Source organism: Diabrotica virgifera, chromosome 9 (genome assembly GCF_917563875.1).
Source record: "Diabrotica virgifera virgifera chromosome 9, PGI_DIABVI_V3a".
Taxonomy (NCBI): domain Eukaryota; kingdom Metazoa; phylum Arthropoda; class Insecta; order Coleoptera; family Chrysomelidae; genus Diabrotica; species Diabrotica virgifera.
The window spans coordinates 198,833,856-198,849,400 of NC_065451.1; the positions used below are offsets into that span (position 1 = coordinate 198,833,856).

At 34.3% G+C, this 15,545-nt stretch overlaps 1 protein-coding gene across 1 annotated transcript in view; it reads left to right on the forward strand.

Moving 5' to 3' along the window:
• Window positions 1-14,536, forward strand: part of LOC114334212 (uncharacterized) — a 166,422-nt gene extending 151,886 nt beyond the window's left edge. The window contains exon 11 of the mRNA XM_050660786.1: window positions 14,284-14,536. Coding sequence (XP_050516743.1) covers window positions 14,284-14,405 — 122 coding nt within the window. The 3' untranslated portion in view covers window positions 14,406-14,536. The remainder of the gene's footprint in view (window positions 1-14,283) is intronic.
• Window positions 14,537-15,545: the final 1,009 nt, after the last annotated feature.

Consider the following 15,545-nt stretch of genomic DNA (forward strand, 5'->3'; position numbering starts at 1 on the left):
TTCTTATTTTAATTTATTTTCTTTAATATTCAAGTACTTCATTAGGTACCGTCTTATTTCGGGCGTGCAAATTCGGTCTGATCCTCTCCTGAGCCCCATTGATGAAGTCTCTTAAATATCCAGCTAGCCTAGCTTCATAAATCTTTATTAACTATTTAAAATACCCCTTCAGCTCAACTAATTTTTGTTATATAGTGAGCAATAAAATACAAAAATGCAGGGAATATAATAAAATCGTATTAATATATTATATTTATAGATTTACAAAAAGCCTTTGACAGAGTTCACTATGGTAAAATCATACATTCATCGAAACGTATACGCCTAGATCCCAAAGTTGTTAATTTAGTAAAAAAAATTATGCTCCAGTTAAACAGTAGTCGTACGGGTGGAAGATAATGGGACAAATCAAATATAATTTCAAAGAGAAGTGAGACAGGGATGCGTGCTATCGCCACAATTATGTACTCCCAACTAATATTTCAGGAGACACTATGGGAAAGAACCGAAGGTGTAAGGATTGGAGGGAGCATCATGCCACAAGATTTGCAAACGATACCTCCATCATGGCAGAAAATATAGACGATTTACAAATTCTTCTAGAAATCATTAACAAAGAAAGCAAAAAGACGGGAAGAAGAATTTATAAACAAATTGAATGACAGCAGAATTTAATATGTGGAAAGTATTCCAGCAATTTAAAACCCGTTTGATGAGAATGCCAAACGTGAGGGATGATGGTACACGCTATCGTTCTTAAAATCACACTCTCTGCTGCTGATTTCGAAATCTCTACTTTTAATAGCTTTTTTGATTATAAGCATATTGCGTAGGGCTTTATAACAAAATTAACTTTCTAATGAATATAGTTGATTTATTAAAAGTGCTAAAAATATAGTAGAAATATATCTAATAACTGGGAAGGCAACAGAAATATTGGAGAAATCCAAATCAGTTTAAAACATGATTGGTTTGACAAGGGGTGCCAAAAATCAACAGATAACAAACTTAAAGTATACCTAAAGCCGAATCAAGCATGATGCACAAGAATAGCAAAGTAGGAATACCGGACCCTAACAATAGAAGATAAAATATTACACAGAAGAAGAAAAAGACACAATTTGAGATTAGAGAGCATAGAAGGAATAAGAAATCAATAAAAATTAAACGTTAACTGAAATGAATTAAATTTCGACTCGATTCAAGTTCTCTGTTTTCCCAGGTATAACCATACCAACAGACACCGCTAGGAAAACATTCCACTTTGCGGTTCAGAGAACCCGTATGGAATGAGTCTGTGTACTCTATACACAAACTATGACATTAGTAAAATAAGAAAATCTACGGTTTCGTTTTGATTAAAATCTGTCTTCTTTCATCCCCCGATAGTACTATTTCTAGGTCTACCTGTTGTCAAGGAGGCTCTGAGGAAGGCAGATTTTTACCATCACGACCGTAGATTCTCGATATAAATTAAAACAATTTATATAGCAGTATGGTTATAATGCCCTCTAACGGGGAATAAGCGAAATGAATTTCGACTCGATTCATATTCTCTGTTTAACCAGGTATAACCATACCAACAGGCACCGCTAGGAAAACATTCCACTTTGCGGTTCAGAGAACCCGTATGAAGCGAGTCTGTGTACTCTATACACAGAGTATGGCATTAGTAAAATAAGAAAATCTACGGTTTCGTTTTGATTAAAATCTGTCTTCCTTCATCCCCCGATAGTACTATTTCTAGGTCTACCCTAATATTTTTACAGATGCGATGAATTCTGTTCCAAATATTATTATTTGAGTTATTTTCAAGCAATTTCTGCAAAAAAATTTGAGTCACCTCTCAACGTGCATCCCAAAACAGATGCGCCCTGGACTATAATACATTTCTTATTTTTTTATCTAGCTGTGAGTTTACAATTGATCCGAGGTATTTATACTTGTCGATCCTCTTTAACGGTTTACCTTCCAATGTCAGATGTTTGATGTCAACATTGTTTTCGAGATCACTATGTATTTGGTTTTGTCTATATTCACTATTAGTCCCGTCTTTTTGCTTTCTTTATTAATGATTCCTAAAAGAATTTGTAAATCGTCTATATTTTCTGCCATGATGGCGGTATCGTTTGCAAATCTTGTGGCATGATGCTCCCTCCAATCCTTACAACTTCAGTTCTTTCCTATAGTGTCTCCTGAAATATCAGTTGGCAGTACATACTTGGGGCGATAGCACGCATCCCTGTCTCACTTCTCTTTGAATGTATACTTGATTTGTCCCATTATCTTCCACCTGTACGACTACTGTTTAATTGGAGTATAATTCTTTGACTAAATTAACATCCTTGGGATCTAGGCGTATACGTTTCAATGAATGTATGATTTTATCATGTTGAACTCTGTCAAAGGCTTTTTGTAAATCTATATAATATATTAATACGATTTTATTATATTCCCTGCATTTTTGTATTGAATTGCTCTCTATATACATTAGGAAGTTAATTTCATTGTAAAGCCCTATGGAATACAATATCAAAAAAGCTATTAAAATAGGGATTTCGAAATCGGCAGGCAGAGAGTGATTTTAATAACGATAGCGTGTACCATCATCCCTCACCTTTGGCATCCGTTCATCAAACGGGTTTTAAATTGCTGGAGTACTTTCCACATATCAAATTCTGCTGTCATTCAATTTGTTTATAAATTCTTCTTCTTCTTTTAGTGCCGACTCCACTAATGAATGGAGCACACTCCACAACCATTGAAAATTCGTCTCTATATTCGCGTCGTGTTTAACTCGGTCCAGTCGTAAATGTTTTTCAGCCAGGATATGAAATGGGCATTTTGGGAAACTTGATATGGACATTTTGAACCACACAAGTATTTACACAGTACACGATAGGAAATCTAACTGCTTAATAAATTTTAATTTTTGTGTAGGTACTTATAAAACATACCAGGTGGGGATCAAGACTAATCACTCCGAGAGGTAGAGTTCTCTTAAATATCATAGAGTCAAATAATATGGATTATAATTATAACAGGCCTACAGAAAAAAAATTGTTTTGGTGCCGTGAATCCTTAAGCTGATTTTTACTATATTATGGGCGATAAATCGAAATATGGATTTCGTTTTTTTGTATCAGCTCTAGTTTTATGGATATGACAAAATCCGAAATTAGAGCTTTAATATTTGAGATAATGAAGAATGTGCTATTCAAAGGAATGTACATTGTTAACTAAACTTATTCCTCAGTATATATTTGTTGTCCTCACTGTATTATGCCATATTTATGCAAGAAATAATACTTTAATATCGTTACATTACTATTTTATAAGGAAATAAAACAGCTTGGAGAGTATTTTTAAACTTTTAAAATGATACATTTACCACTTGTAAACCCATTCAGCCTCCACCTAATAATGGCTCATAGCCCATGGATCATGCTTTTTTTACATAGGAAGGAAGCTTCCCCAGATAAGTATGGAAAAACTTAAAGCTGGAATCTTTGATGGACCACAGATCAGACTTCTTGCAGAGGATCCGGCTTTTGTGGGGTCAATAAATGAGGTAGAGAAAAAAGCTCGGCTTTGATTTGTGGATATTATGAAAAACTTTCTGGGAAATCACAAAAGTGAAAACTATGCTGAGCTGGTAAACCGTTTGCTGAATAACTTCCAATCACTTGGATGGAATATGAGCATCAAAGTCAACTATCTTCACAACCTGTATCTTCACCACCTGTACCGTTTCGCTGAAAACTTAGATGACACAAGTAATGAGCAAGGTGAGAGACTTCACCAAGAGATAAAAACCATTGAGGACCGCTACCAAGGAAGATGGGGGGCATGGGCAGCCTACGGAAAACTCCAAGACATCTTTAAAAGCGATATACCAATTTCTTTAAAACGTAAAACATCTGACCAATGTGTGTTGCCTGTGGTGACTTATGGTGCCGAAACTTTGACATTGATAGCTACAAATTCTAAAATGCTGCAAATAGCTCAGAGGAAAATGGAAAGGTCAATGCTAACTATATTGCTTCGTGACCGAGTTGGAAATTAAGACTTAGACTAAGAACATGAGTTACCGATGTAATTTCCCGAATTGCCACCCTGAAATGGAATTGGGCCTGGCACGTCGCCAGAATCAGTGATTGAAGGTAGACGAAGAGGAAGACCGACTACTCGTTGGACTGACGATCTCAAGAAAATGTCAAGGAATTGGATGCAAAGTGCCCAAAATGGAGCACAATGGACAAAAATGAGGGAGGCCTATGTCCAGCAGTGGACGCAAAGGGCTGGATGATGATGAAGTGGCTTAAAATATAGGTATTTTTTAATTGTTTGGTTTTTATTTTAATTTAGTATATCCATATCAGCATATTCGTATTTTAATGCATAAAAGCTGGCATGACCTACGTTATCTTGAAAACTAGAGCTGATAGAGCAAAACTAAGGCCATATTCGGAATCAGCACCCCAATTTTACCCAAAATCAGCTCTAAACACTTCGGCACCAAAAACACTGTAGGCCTGTGAATAATTATTCATCAACCGGCAAACCATCATACTGGCCCTCGGACAGAAATAAAATCCCCGATTTGGTCGATTTTGCTGTAGTTAAGAACATCCCTAGGTCTAATATAAAAGCTACATCATGCTACGAATTATCTTCTGAACACTCGCCTATACTATTCACAGTTGGAACCCAGGTACTTATTAAAGAAATATCCCCTCACTTCATAACAGACGCACACACTGGCCAAAATTCAGATCTATCCTGGAGAACAAGGTGTCTCTAGACATTCCACTAAAAACCAAAGAGGACCTTTTTCTTGCTGCGGAACAGCTAACTACAAATATCCAATCAGCTGCCTGGCAAGCAACACCAACAATACAAAATAAATGCATAATAAATGACCGCCCACAAGTTGTCAAAGAAAAAATTTTGCTAAAGGGAAGATTGAGGAAAAGATGGCAACAGACCAGAGATTCTGCTCATAAGCGTAGATTCAATGGTGCATCAAGGGAATTAAAAAAGCTCTTCGAAGATCTCAAAAACCAATCACTTCAGTACTAATTGGAAAATTTAGATTCCACTAAAGATACCGATTATTCGCTATGGAAAGCCAAGAGAAAACTGAAACAACCCCAGAAACCGTCACCTCCAATTAGAAAATCGGACAGAGAATGGGCTCGTAGTGCACAAGAGAAAGCAAGTTGTTTTGCAGAGTATTTCTCCGAAGTATTTAGTCCCAATCAAGTGAATTCACCTGTGGAAGTAGACGTATTCTCATTTCTTCAAAGTCCATATCAAATGAGTTTGCCTATTCCGAAATTTAAATCGTCCGAAGTCATCTTAGCTATTAATAATTTAAACGATAGAAAATCTCCAGGGTACGATCTGATCAGTGGAAAAGTGTTGAAAGAATTACCTATCAAATGCATAAAACTTATAACGGTCATATTCAATGCCATATTAAACTTAGGTTATTTTCCTGATCAATGGAAGCTGTCTCAGATAATAACCATCCTAAAACCGGGAAAACCTCAAGAAGAAACTACATCATACAGGCCAATCAGCCTCCTGCCAATCACGTCTAAAGTTTTCGAAAAACTATTAGTAAAAAAACTCGAACCCTGGATCAAAAATCTAATTCCAGACCACCAGTTTGGATTTCGATTCCATCACTCAACAATCCAACAAGTTCACAGAGTGGTAAAACATATAAATGCTGATTTTGAGGCCAAAAGTACTGTTCAGCGGCATTTCTTGACGTTAGGCAGGCATTTGACAAGGTATGGCATGAAGGCCTCCTATACAAGCTAAAAAGGACATTACCGCACAGCTTTTACATTCTTCTTGAGTCATATTTGTCAGGTAGGTGTTACTTTATTAAATACCAAGATGCAATTTCCAAACTCTATTTTATCAAAGCTGGCGTACCACAGGGTAGCGTGCTGGGACCTACCTTGTATCTCTTGTTTACCGCAGATATACCTCCAACTCTTCAGGAACCACTAGAGGAGAGACCACCTACAGAAGAAATGATGCTAGGAACATTTGCCGACGATACTGCAATCCTAGCCTCACACACAGACCCTATTTATGCCTCGCATCTCTTTCAAGCGTATCTAGACAGAGTACAAGTTTGGTTTTTGGAATGGAAAATTAAAGTCAATGAAGGAAAATCTATTCATGTTACATTTACAACACGAAGAGGAACTTTTCCTTCTGTAACTTTAAACAATCACCAATTACCATCAGCCAACGAGGTAAAATATCTTGGTATTCATTTGGACAGAAGTCTCACATGGAGGAAACATATCTGGACCAAGAGAAAGCAACTAGGTCTCCAATTCAGAAATATGTATTGGTTAATGGGCCGTTCATCAAGACTATCTCTGGATAATAATTTGCTGCTCTATAAGGCAATACTTATGCCAATCTGGACATATGGGTTGGAACTATGGGGAACAGCCAGTCACTCCAACATCGAAATCATCCAACGCTCCCAATCAAAAACTAATGCACCTTGGTACATCAACAACAGAATTATTCATCGAGACCTTAAAACTGATATGGTACAAGAAGTCATCACAAAACGTAGCGCTGCATACATTGCCAAGTTGGAAGATCATGAAAACCAGTTTGCACTTAACCTCCTAGACAATTCCCAAGAACAGCGTAGGTTAAAGAGGTTCAAACCATTGGACTTACCATTTAGAGTAAACTTTTAAACTAATTAGTTAGTAGTTATGAAATGTAATTATTCTGTACACAACTTTATAAAAATCGTACTTTGATTTTGCCAGTGGGTAAAATCTTTCTTGTCCTTAGTCAATGTAATTACTTTTGTTTATTGTTGACACTCAACAGATTGCAAAATACTTTTAAATAAAAAAAATAAAAAAAAAACTTATAAATAAAAACGAAGAATACTTACCAACATCAAAATCAAAAAATTTAAAAACAATATTTATTAAGAAACACAGGGACTGGATAAGTCCGGAATTGGATAAACTAACTAATTCTAAGCCACTTTTTTTTCTATACCGTTTTTTCACTAAGTCAATACTTTTCGAATTATCTGCGAGCAAAAATGTTTATTTTTCAACAAAAAACCACGTTGCGGGCGGTTTTTCGCAAATCACTCAAAAAGTAAGAATTTTATCAAAAAAATATTATTAGCAAAAATATAGTTTATAAATGAGTGAAAAAAATGGTGTATGTATAAGGTCAGTAGACCCAGTAGAAGCACAGTTGTAGCTAATTAAAAGTGAGTTCTTACTAGTCAAATTCCAAATCGATTATTTCAACGTGAAATAACCAAAAAATCAAGCACTTTTCGGAGAAAACTCAAATTTTTTAAAGTATTTTAAAAAAGCTTTATTTTTGTTTTTAAAAAAGTTTCTAACATCAAATGTAAGTAACTTACGATCAAAAGAATGTTGGTCAAAACCTAATCTAACAAATTACGACATTTTAATAGCTGATCGGGGTTTGACTAGTCAAACTTCGATTTCATAAAATGAAATTTCGACCTTTGCCTGACCAACTTAGTCTCTCCTAGGTTTGACTAGTCAAAGGCCGAAACTGTAATTTATTTCGGACTTTGACTAAGATCGTCAGTCAAACCTGAGGATTGCCTAGTCAAACCTATAGGAGTGCCTGAAATTCGGGCTTTGACTATATGTTAAAAAGTATTGGTGATAGAGCACACCCTTGTTTGAGGCCTTTGTGATCTTTTTTGAAAATGGAAGACATGTATGATACATCCTCATCTGGAATCTCCTTCTTTGGGAATTTTGTGTAATGATTTGTCCATCCCTTTGATTTAATTACATAATGTAATTCGGTGTAATTTATCAAAATAAATTGGAGTATTCTTTAAAGAACACACTTTATCCAAACCACGAAGCCACACAAAACCACTGATCATAACCAAAAAATAGAAAAGTTCATATTATTTCCACTGTTTTTCTAAAAGCAAAATGACTTTTATATACACGGAAGCACTCGCTGGAATTAAAATATGTGCACTGTATTGTTCCGCTTCTAGAATCCATTTTAATAAGCCAGCAAACTGGAATGTTTTTCCTACTTAATTAATTTTATATCATACTAAAACAGGTGAAGGCGAGCTTACAAAAACGACATTGCATATTCACGTATTTTCATACTAAAAGGATGTATTAAAAAAACTGAATTACATATACACAAGCTTAGTTTGATAAATTAACGTGTGTGTTTTTTTATTAACGCTAAAAGGCAAATAAGTGAAGGACTTCATATGAAGATCATCATCACCAGTAAATTAACTGCTTAAATATGGAGGAAACAAACATATCAAACAACCCAAAACTTAATTACCAGAGAACGGCAGTTCTCGCCAGTGGTGCACACCCACACTCCCTACACGCGACACTATATACACGAACTTTTCGATTTTCTAAATCTGACGGAATTGAAAATTGTGCCAACTCCCATCTAAAGTTCAGGAAAAGACTCACTCATTCATGTGTCAACCATCCATTTTGGTCCAAGGGTGTAAATTTTACTGCCCTTTCTATTTAGGGCCTGTTTTTCGTTCTCGTCCCCAAAGCTCCCAAAAACTTGAAAATTAAATCCCACCTTTGCGGCTTCTAATAGTACTGATCATTACCTTTCCAACGCATGTCTAATTTTGAAAATCGGTTATACCATTCAAAAGCTACCGAGCTCAGAAATATGACTCAATTTCTATTTAAGAAAAGGAAAATGTTTGTGGATATGTATGTATGTGACTGGAAAAGTTAAATCGATCTGAATTTTTTTTCTGTGTTTGAAGAGGGGGTCAGGGCCGATTCAGAACCGGTGTAGTTTGTGAGTTTTGACTACCCATAAGCCAGCTATAGGACTTGGTAGGTACAAAACGGCATATTTTTGGGGGTATATATCTTCTAAAGAACTAAATCAATAGTGCTGAGTTATGATTTCAAATGTTGTTTAAGCCGTCAGGATCAGACATACACACGGCTCAGTATCGCCAAAAAAATTGAAAAACTAAACTTTCAAAATTTTGGTTTTACAACCCGAAATTTGATCTGGCAACGGGCAATCTGAGTTCATTATCCGTCCATCCCAATATTTTTTTCAATCCATTTCGAATAGAAAAAAAATCTAGTGTACATTCGTGGACACTAAATCATTTGGGAGATAATGCGACAAAGGCGACCATTTATAAAGCTTAACGTGTAATCGAGAAAAATTGCATTCAACTTCATACATTTAATTTATAAAAAATTTTGAAAAACTCCTACACTGGAACTGATAAAAACTGATACAAAAAAAACCGCTAAACGCCGTAAAAATGAGTGGCGCATACAATATTCCACCTACAAAAGATCTGATATTAATATTCCGTGACGCGAAACTGTATTTTCATTTTAATGCAAAATAAAATTTTAGTTTTATTTTAAACGATTTTTCCATAATATTTGCTAAATTTGAAGTAAACGCGCCACAAAAGGGTTTCAAAATTCAAACTGTATCAAAGTTACCCTTTTGTGGCGCGTTTTACTTCAAATTGAGCAAATATTATGGAAAAATCTTTTAAAATAGAACTAAAATTTTGTTTTGCATCAAAATGAAAATACATTTTCGCGCCACGTAATATTCATATCAGATGTTTTGCAGCTGGAGTATTGTATGCGCCACTAATTTTTACGGCGGTTACCGATTTTTTATTCTTGTTTATAATTTACATGGATGATATAATTAACCCTTAAACGCCCAACTTTTTTTAGGTTCCATGTATGCCCAAGGGTTTGTAAAAAATATCCACCTCGAAAATAGCTAATATATATATTGAGAGTTTTTGGAAATTGATTAAACCTAAGAATCTTTTGCTTAATAAACACAGTATCTTCTAAAATATTAATATAAACAATTTACAAACCTTACAACAAAATTACAATGTACATCAAAATTAACATATCAGTAAAAGCCAGTAATTCAGATTTGTCGATTTTCTCCACATTCTTCCTTTCAGCCTATTTATTGATGGATAATTATGTCGATTATGTAATTATACGTCGATAATTATATGGATTATGTTCATACCAACCAGAAATTATATAGAAACCTTTAGTAACAAGTCTCACCAAAGGTGTACTTTTTATGCCCACCCAGATTTAACTCAAGATATTACTTTTATTTTCAAAAATATCGGTAGAACCAATTTAACATTCGATAAAAGGCTGTCTATTTAACAATAAATAATTTTTGGAAAATTTTTAAACACGTAATAAATATGTTACAAGGGGATACGCATTAGGTGGACATTTTTTACCCACCCTTGGGCGTTTAAGTGTTAAAGAATATAGGTAACGTAAAAGTTAAAAAAATGCATGTGGGTTATAGAAACTGAAGAGTATACACAGTTCAGAAGGAGTGTTCGCCGAAAACGTTGTCATATTGGCCGAAAATGAGAAACATTTACAAAGAAATATAGAAATATGGAATCAAGAACTAAAAAAATATGGAATGACAATTAATAAAAAATGGCGATAGGAGAAAATAAAGAAGAACAAAAGATAAACATTAAAATAGAAGCAAATGTAGAATAAGCACGAACCTTCCAGTACTCAGGAGTAAAATTAGAAGACAACGGAAAAAAGGAAACAGATATTAATAATAGAATTTAAAAAACGATGGACCTTTTAGGTAGGTGGTCAGTGGTGGATCTGCGAGCGCGGAAACCGGCTTGCCCTTTGGCCTTTAAGTGTTTGTATTCTTCTTATATTTTATTAAGAATGTAATGTAAGAAAATAGTTTACGTAATTTAAAATTTTATAGCATGATACGTTCCTGTTGATAACCGGGAATACTCACACAATAACATAATGTTGCCAAACTGTATTTTGTTATTTTCGGTTTAAATTTTCTAGCCGAATTCCGAATCTACTAGACCACATATTGGTGTAGGGCGATTAATTTAACACGTTGAAGGACAGTGCGTCAAATATATAAGCAATTGTACACCATTTTGTATTTCGCAAAGTAGATTAGGAAAATTGTTGAATTTTTAATAATTCTTTACTTCAATAGTTTGCATCAAATCTTTAGACGTTATTTTGACTGACTTTTCTTAAATGCAAATGAATGAAAATTTGGAGACATGTGCACTCGCGGGAACAATACACGAATAGTCAACAAAAAAATCTTTTTTATGCTGATTAATGGTTTAAATAAAAAAAAAACGATTTTAATGGAAAATGCTTAAATTCTCTTGTTTTTTACAATGTAGAAACTTGAAACTTTTACGGATTGTAACTAATGATATGAACTATACATAATTTCACTTTTTACGTTAATTATTTATGTTATGCTTCCTAAATAAACAATAAAGCTTAAAATTTTGAACGCTTATACATTTGTTTATATATAAATCGGCGTTTACTCGTGTCAAATTTCAGTACCATACCAAACAAAACTTCAACCAAAACTCGAATTAAAAAAATTCGTGTTTTTATCGTAGTCTTAGAAAAACCACCGGTGGAGACGTTTTGTGCTACAATTAACATTGGAATTCGTTTTGTCCTATTAATTAATTAAACGCTTTTATTTAGTTTAATTGTTTGGGTCAAATCTTTGGGCTAATTTGACTGCCTTTTCTTCAATGGAAATGACTAAAAATTTGCAGACATATGCATTCGAGGGAAAAATACACGAATAGTCAATAAAAAGTTTTTTTGTTTATTAATTGTTTAAATAAAAAACGATTTTAACGGAAAATGCTAAAATTTTCTTGTTTTTCAATGAAGAAACTTGAAACTTTTACAGATTGTAGCTAATTATATGAACTATACATAATTTCACTTTTTACGTTAATTGTTTACGTTATGTTTCATAAATAAACAATAAAGTTTCAAATTTTAGATTCCGACTACTTTTCATGTTTGTACATCATATGTTTTGTACATATAATATTTGAAAAGTGTAAGACTAAAAAGTAAAAAATAAAAAATATGAAAAAAATAATTTTAAGAAACGCTTTTCTTTAGTTACGAGTGACTAAAATTAAACATATTATAAAAAATCAACTGAAGAGTAAAAAATAAAAAGAATTGAAAAAATCTAACACATTCGTTAAAGAAAAGCGTGGTGCGAAAACCGTTTATTCGATGAAGACGCGCCACGCTTTTCTTTGACGAATGTGTTAGATTTTTTGAATTTTTTTTATTTTTTGCTTTTTAGTTGATTTTTTTATAATATGTTTAATTTTAGTCACTCGTAACTAAAGAAAAGCGTTTCTTAAAAATATTTTTTTATTTTGTTTGAGTTTTTTAACATTTTTTGTAAACATGTGGACGACGACCTTGGGCATCGTGCCACATTTAATATGCATCTGTAGATGTAATGTATCTTTTTTCGTCACAACTCGTTATTTTAAAAATGACGTCTATAGACGTTATGTCACATTACATCAATGGAAATTAGACGTCTATAGACGTTACCCAGCGTTTCCCAAACTTATTTTCCCGTTGCCCGGTTATTTTTGTGCTTATTCTTCGTGACCCACAATTTTTTGCATAGCCTGGTGTGTGTACAAGAAAACATATTTAAATATTTATTAAAGTTTTATATATTTTAATAAAGTATTATTTGCTCAACCACAAATGTAATAAAACAAAATAATAATCAAATATTACAGAGAAGTATGTAGATGTTAATTTTATCCTCAGGTCCGGTTCGACTTCCAAATGGTTCCTATATTTATTTTTAAGGAAAAGCAGTGTTATAAACCCTACCTCACACTTATAGGTCGTAACAAAAGGAATTAGAAATGTTATCGCTTTTTCTGCTAAAACTGGGTACGGGTACCTACTCCTGGCGGCAAATCAGCAAAAAATCTATCAGTGGTATTTTTCTAATATGTCTTTGATTGCTTTATCACACGATAGTTTAATTACTGACTCAAAATACGTCCATTGTAAATGGATACCTTATCCACGCTTTGTTGCTGTGGATGGGGGAAAGTATTCCTTCAGATTTGCCTCTTGCAGGACCTCCGGTCCTAGCAGGTGTTTCTTGAAAGCCGCTGAAATCTCATCTGACAATGAATTTACGATATTATTTTTTTTTGTAGTTCCGTTAGCTTTGCAAAAGCTTTGTAATTTCCTGCTTCCGCGCGATGTGTCTACAAATTAAGTTTTTTTGTTGCAGCTTCCACCTTCTCTTCCTTCAATTCAATAGATCTTTCTAAAACATTTCCTTTTGATAGCCAACGCACTTCGTAGTGCAAAATAAGATATTCATGTTAATTTCCCTTTTCTCTGCACAAAGCAGAGAATACTGTGAGTTCAGTGGGAGAGATTTTCTTAAAAATGTACAATCTCCTTCATAGATTCGGTTAAAATCAATGGCATTTCTTTGACAGCTAATACCTCGCTGTGGATGCTAAATGCACCCAAATACATTCAGGTGCTAAGGCTTTGATCCCCGGAAAAAGTACAGTACGAGTGCCTGCCATTGTCCGAGATCCATCGCTACTAAGTCCCACACATTTATTCTATTCAATTCCATTATCACTAATGCAGCTAGCAATTAGATTAAATATTTCTTCAGCTGTTGTTCTTGTTGACAAAGGTTTACAAAATAGAAATTCTTCGTGAATAATATTTTCAAAATCGTTTCTTACAAAACATATTAGATTAGCATTACCTGATATGCCTGTACTTTCATCAAGTTGCAAGGAAAAATAGTTATAGTCCTTTAAGTGACATAATAGTTTCTTCAATATTATCTGCTATCTCCACAATCCTACGCTTCAATCAATGTGTTATTTGATAGAGCCAGCGAATTCACTTCTTGCCTTTCCTGCTTTTCATCACATATTATCCGAGATGCTACTATTTTCATTGCTAAAACTATTAATTTCTTGGCAATTGTGGGTGGATAACCTGTTTCAGCAATTAATTTTGATATTTCATAAGAAGCCAGTACAAGCTTTTCAGATTGAGCGTTCTGAGAAAATTCAAAAACATATTCTTTATGGTAGCTATTAATTCTCTCTTTTTATTTATCCAAAAACCTATTCGTCAAAGCCAGGCGACCCGGCATTTTGCTTTCGTGGCCAGGTACCGGGTCGCGACCCACCATTTGGGAAACGCTGCGTTACACCCATCAACGTGTTCAGCTTTATATTAATTAATTTGTTTGTAAATTGTGTATTTAACATTTTCCATTGAATAATTTATAGCTCAGAGTAGGTAGTTAGTTTTGTCTTTTTTGCAGGTACAGTCAAACCCTTTCAACTCTACTTCCACGCAGATGGCTTGGAAGCCCCAAACGACGTAGACAATAAAGGCTTCTGCCTCAACTATATCCAAGTTCCTTGTGCAAGCGCCTTTACCTAACCGATCGGAGGCAAATACTAATTATATCATACCTCAAACTCCATCTTTAGATCATTTAATTAAATATTCTGTATATACCGCTATTCCCAGGATGCATTGTTTATTTAAATACATAAAGCTTAGTCGAGAGATGCAAGAAATGTAGCGTTTATACAGTATGTCCCTGTAAGTTGTATCTATATGGAAAACTTTTCAACGAAAACTTTTCGTTTATAAATTTGCAAAAGTCTGTGTGTTATTGCGTTGCCGCTCCTGGAATACTTAGAGCAGATGTATTGATGGATTCTTATGTAGTTTTGTCTTCTGAATCCAAATCTGAAAACGGTATTTCGATAATGTCGGTAAAGTCAGCAGCACCACTTCATAAGACCAAATTCAGACTAAGACTATATTTTATTGCTAATTTATTGCTAATTTATTACACAAAGGAAAAATTTATTGCTGTAGCCGTTTCCGAGAAACAGTGGGTGCTGCTAGCTTTACGGTAAAGCTAGCAGCACCCACTCTATATCTCGGCAATGAAAAGGAGTACAGGGATCATTTTAACGGCATATTTTATTGCTATTTAATTGCTCTTGATTGGTATATTAACCAATCCCGAAAAGCTACCCCATCGTCCCCTAGCGTAAAACTCACCCCCAAAAAGATGATGAAAATCGGAAATTCAACCCCAAGGAATTAATTGCTAATTTATTGCTAATTAATTACGGAAAGAAAAAATTTATTGCTGTAGCCGTTTCCGAGAAACAATGGGTGCTGCTAGCTTTACGGTAAAGCTAGCAGCACCCACTCTATATCTCGGCAATGAAAAGGAGTACAGGGATCATTTTAACGGCATATTTTATTGCTATTTAATTGCTCTTGATTGGTATATTAACCAATCCCGAAAAAGCTACCCAATCATCTCCTAGCGTAAAACTCACCCCCAAAAAGATTATGAAAATCGAAAATTCAACCCCAAGGAATTAATTGCTAATTTATTGCTAATTTATTACGGAAATAAAAAATTTATTGCTGTAGCCATTTCCGAGAAACAGTGGGTGCTGCCAGCTTTACGGTAAAGCTAGCAGCACCCACTCTATATCTCGGCCATGAAAAGAAGTACAGTAAACACAACATAGGAAGAATGACAGAAAATAG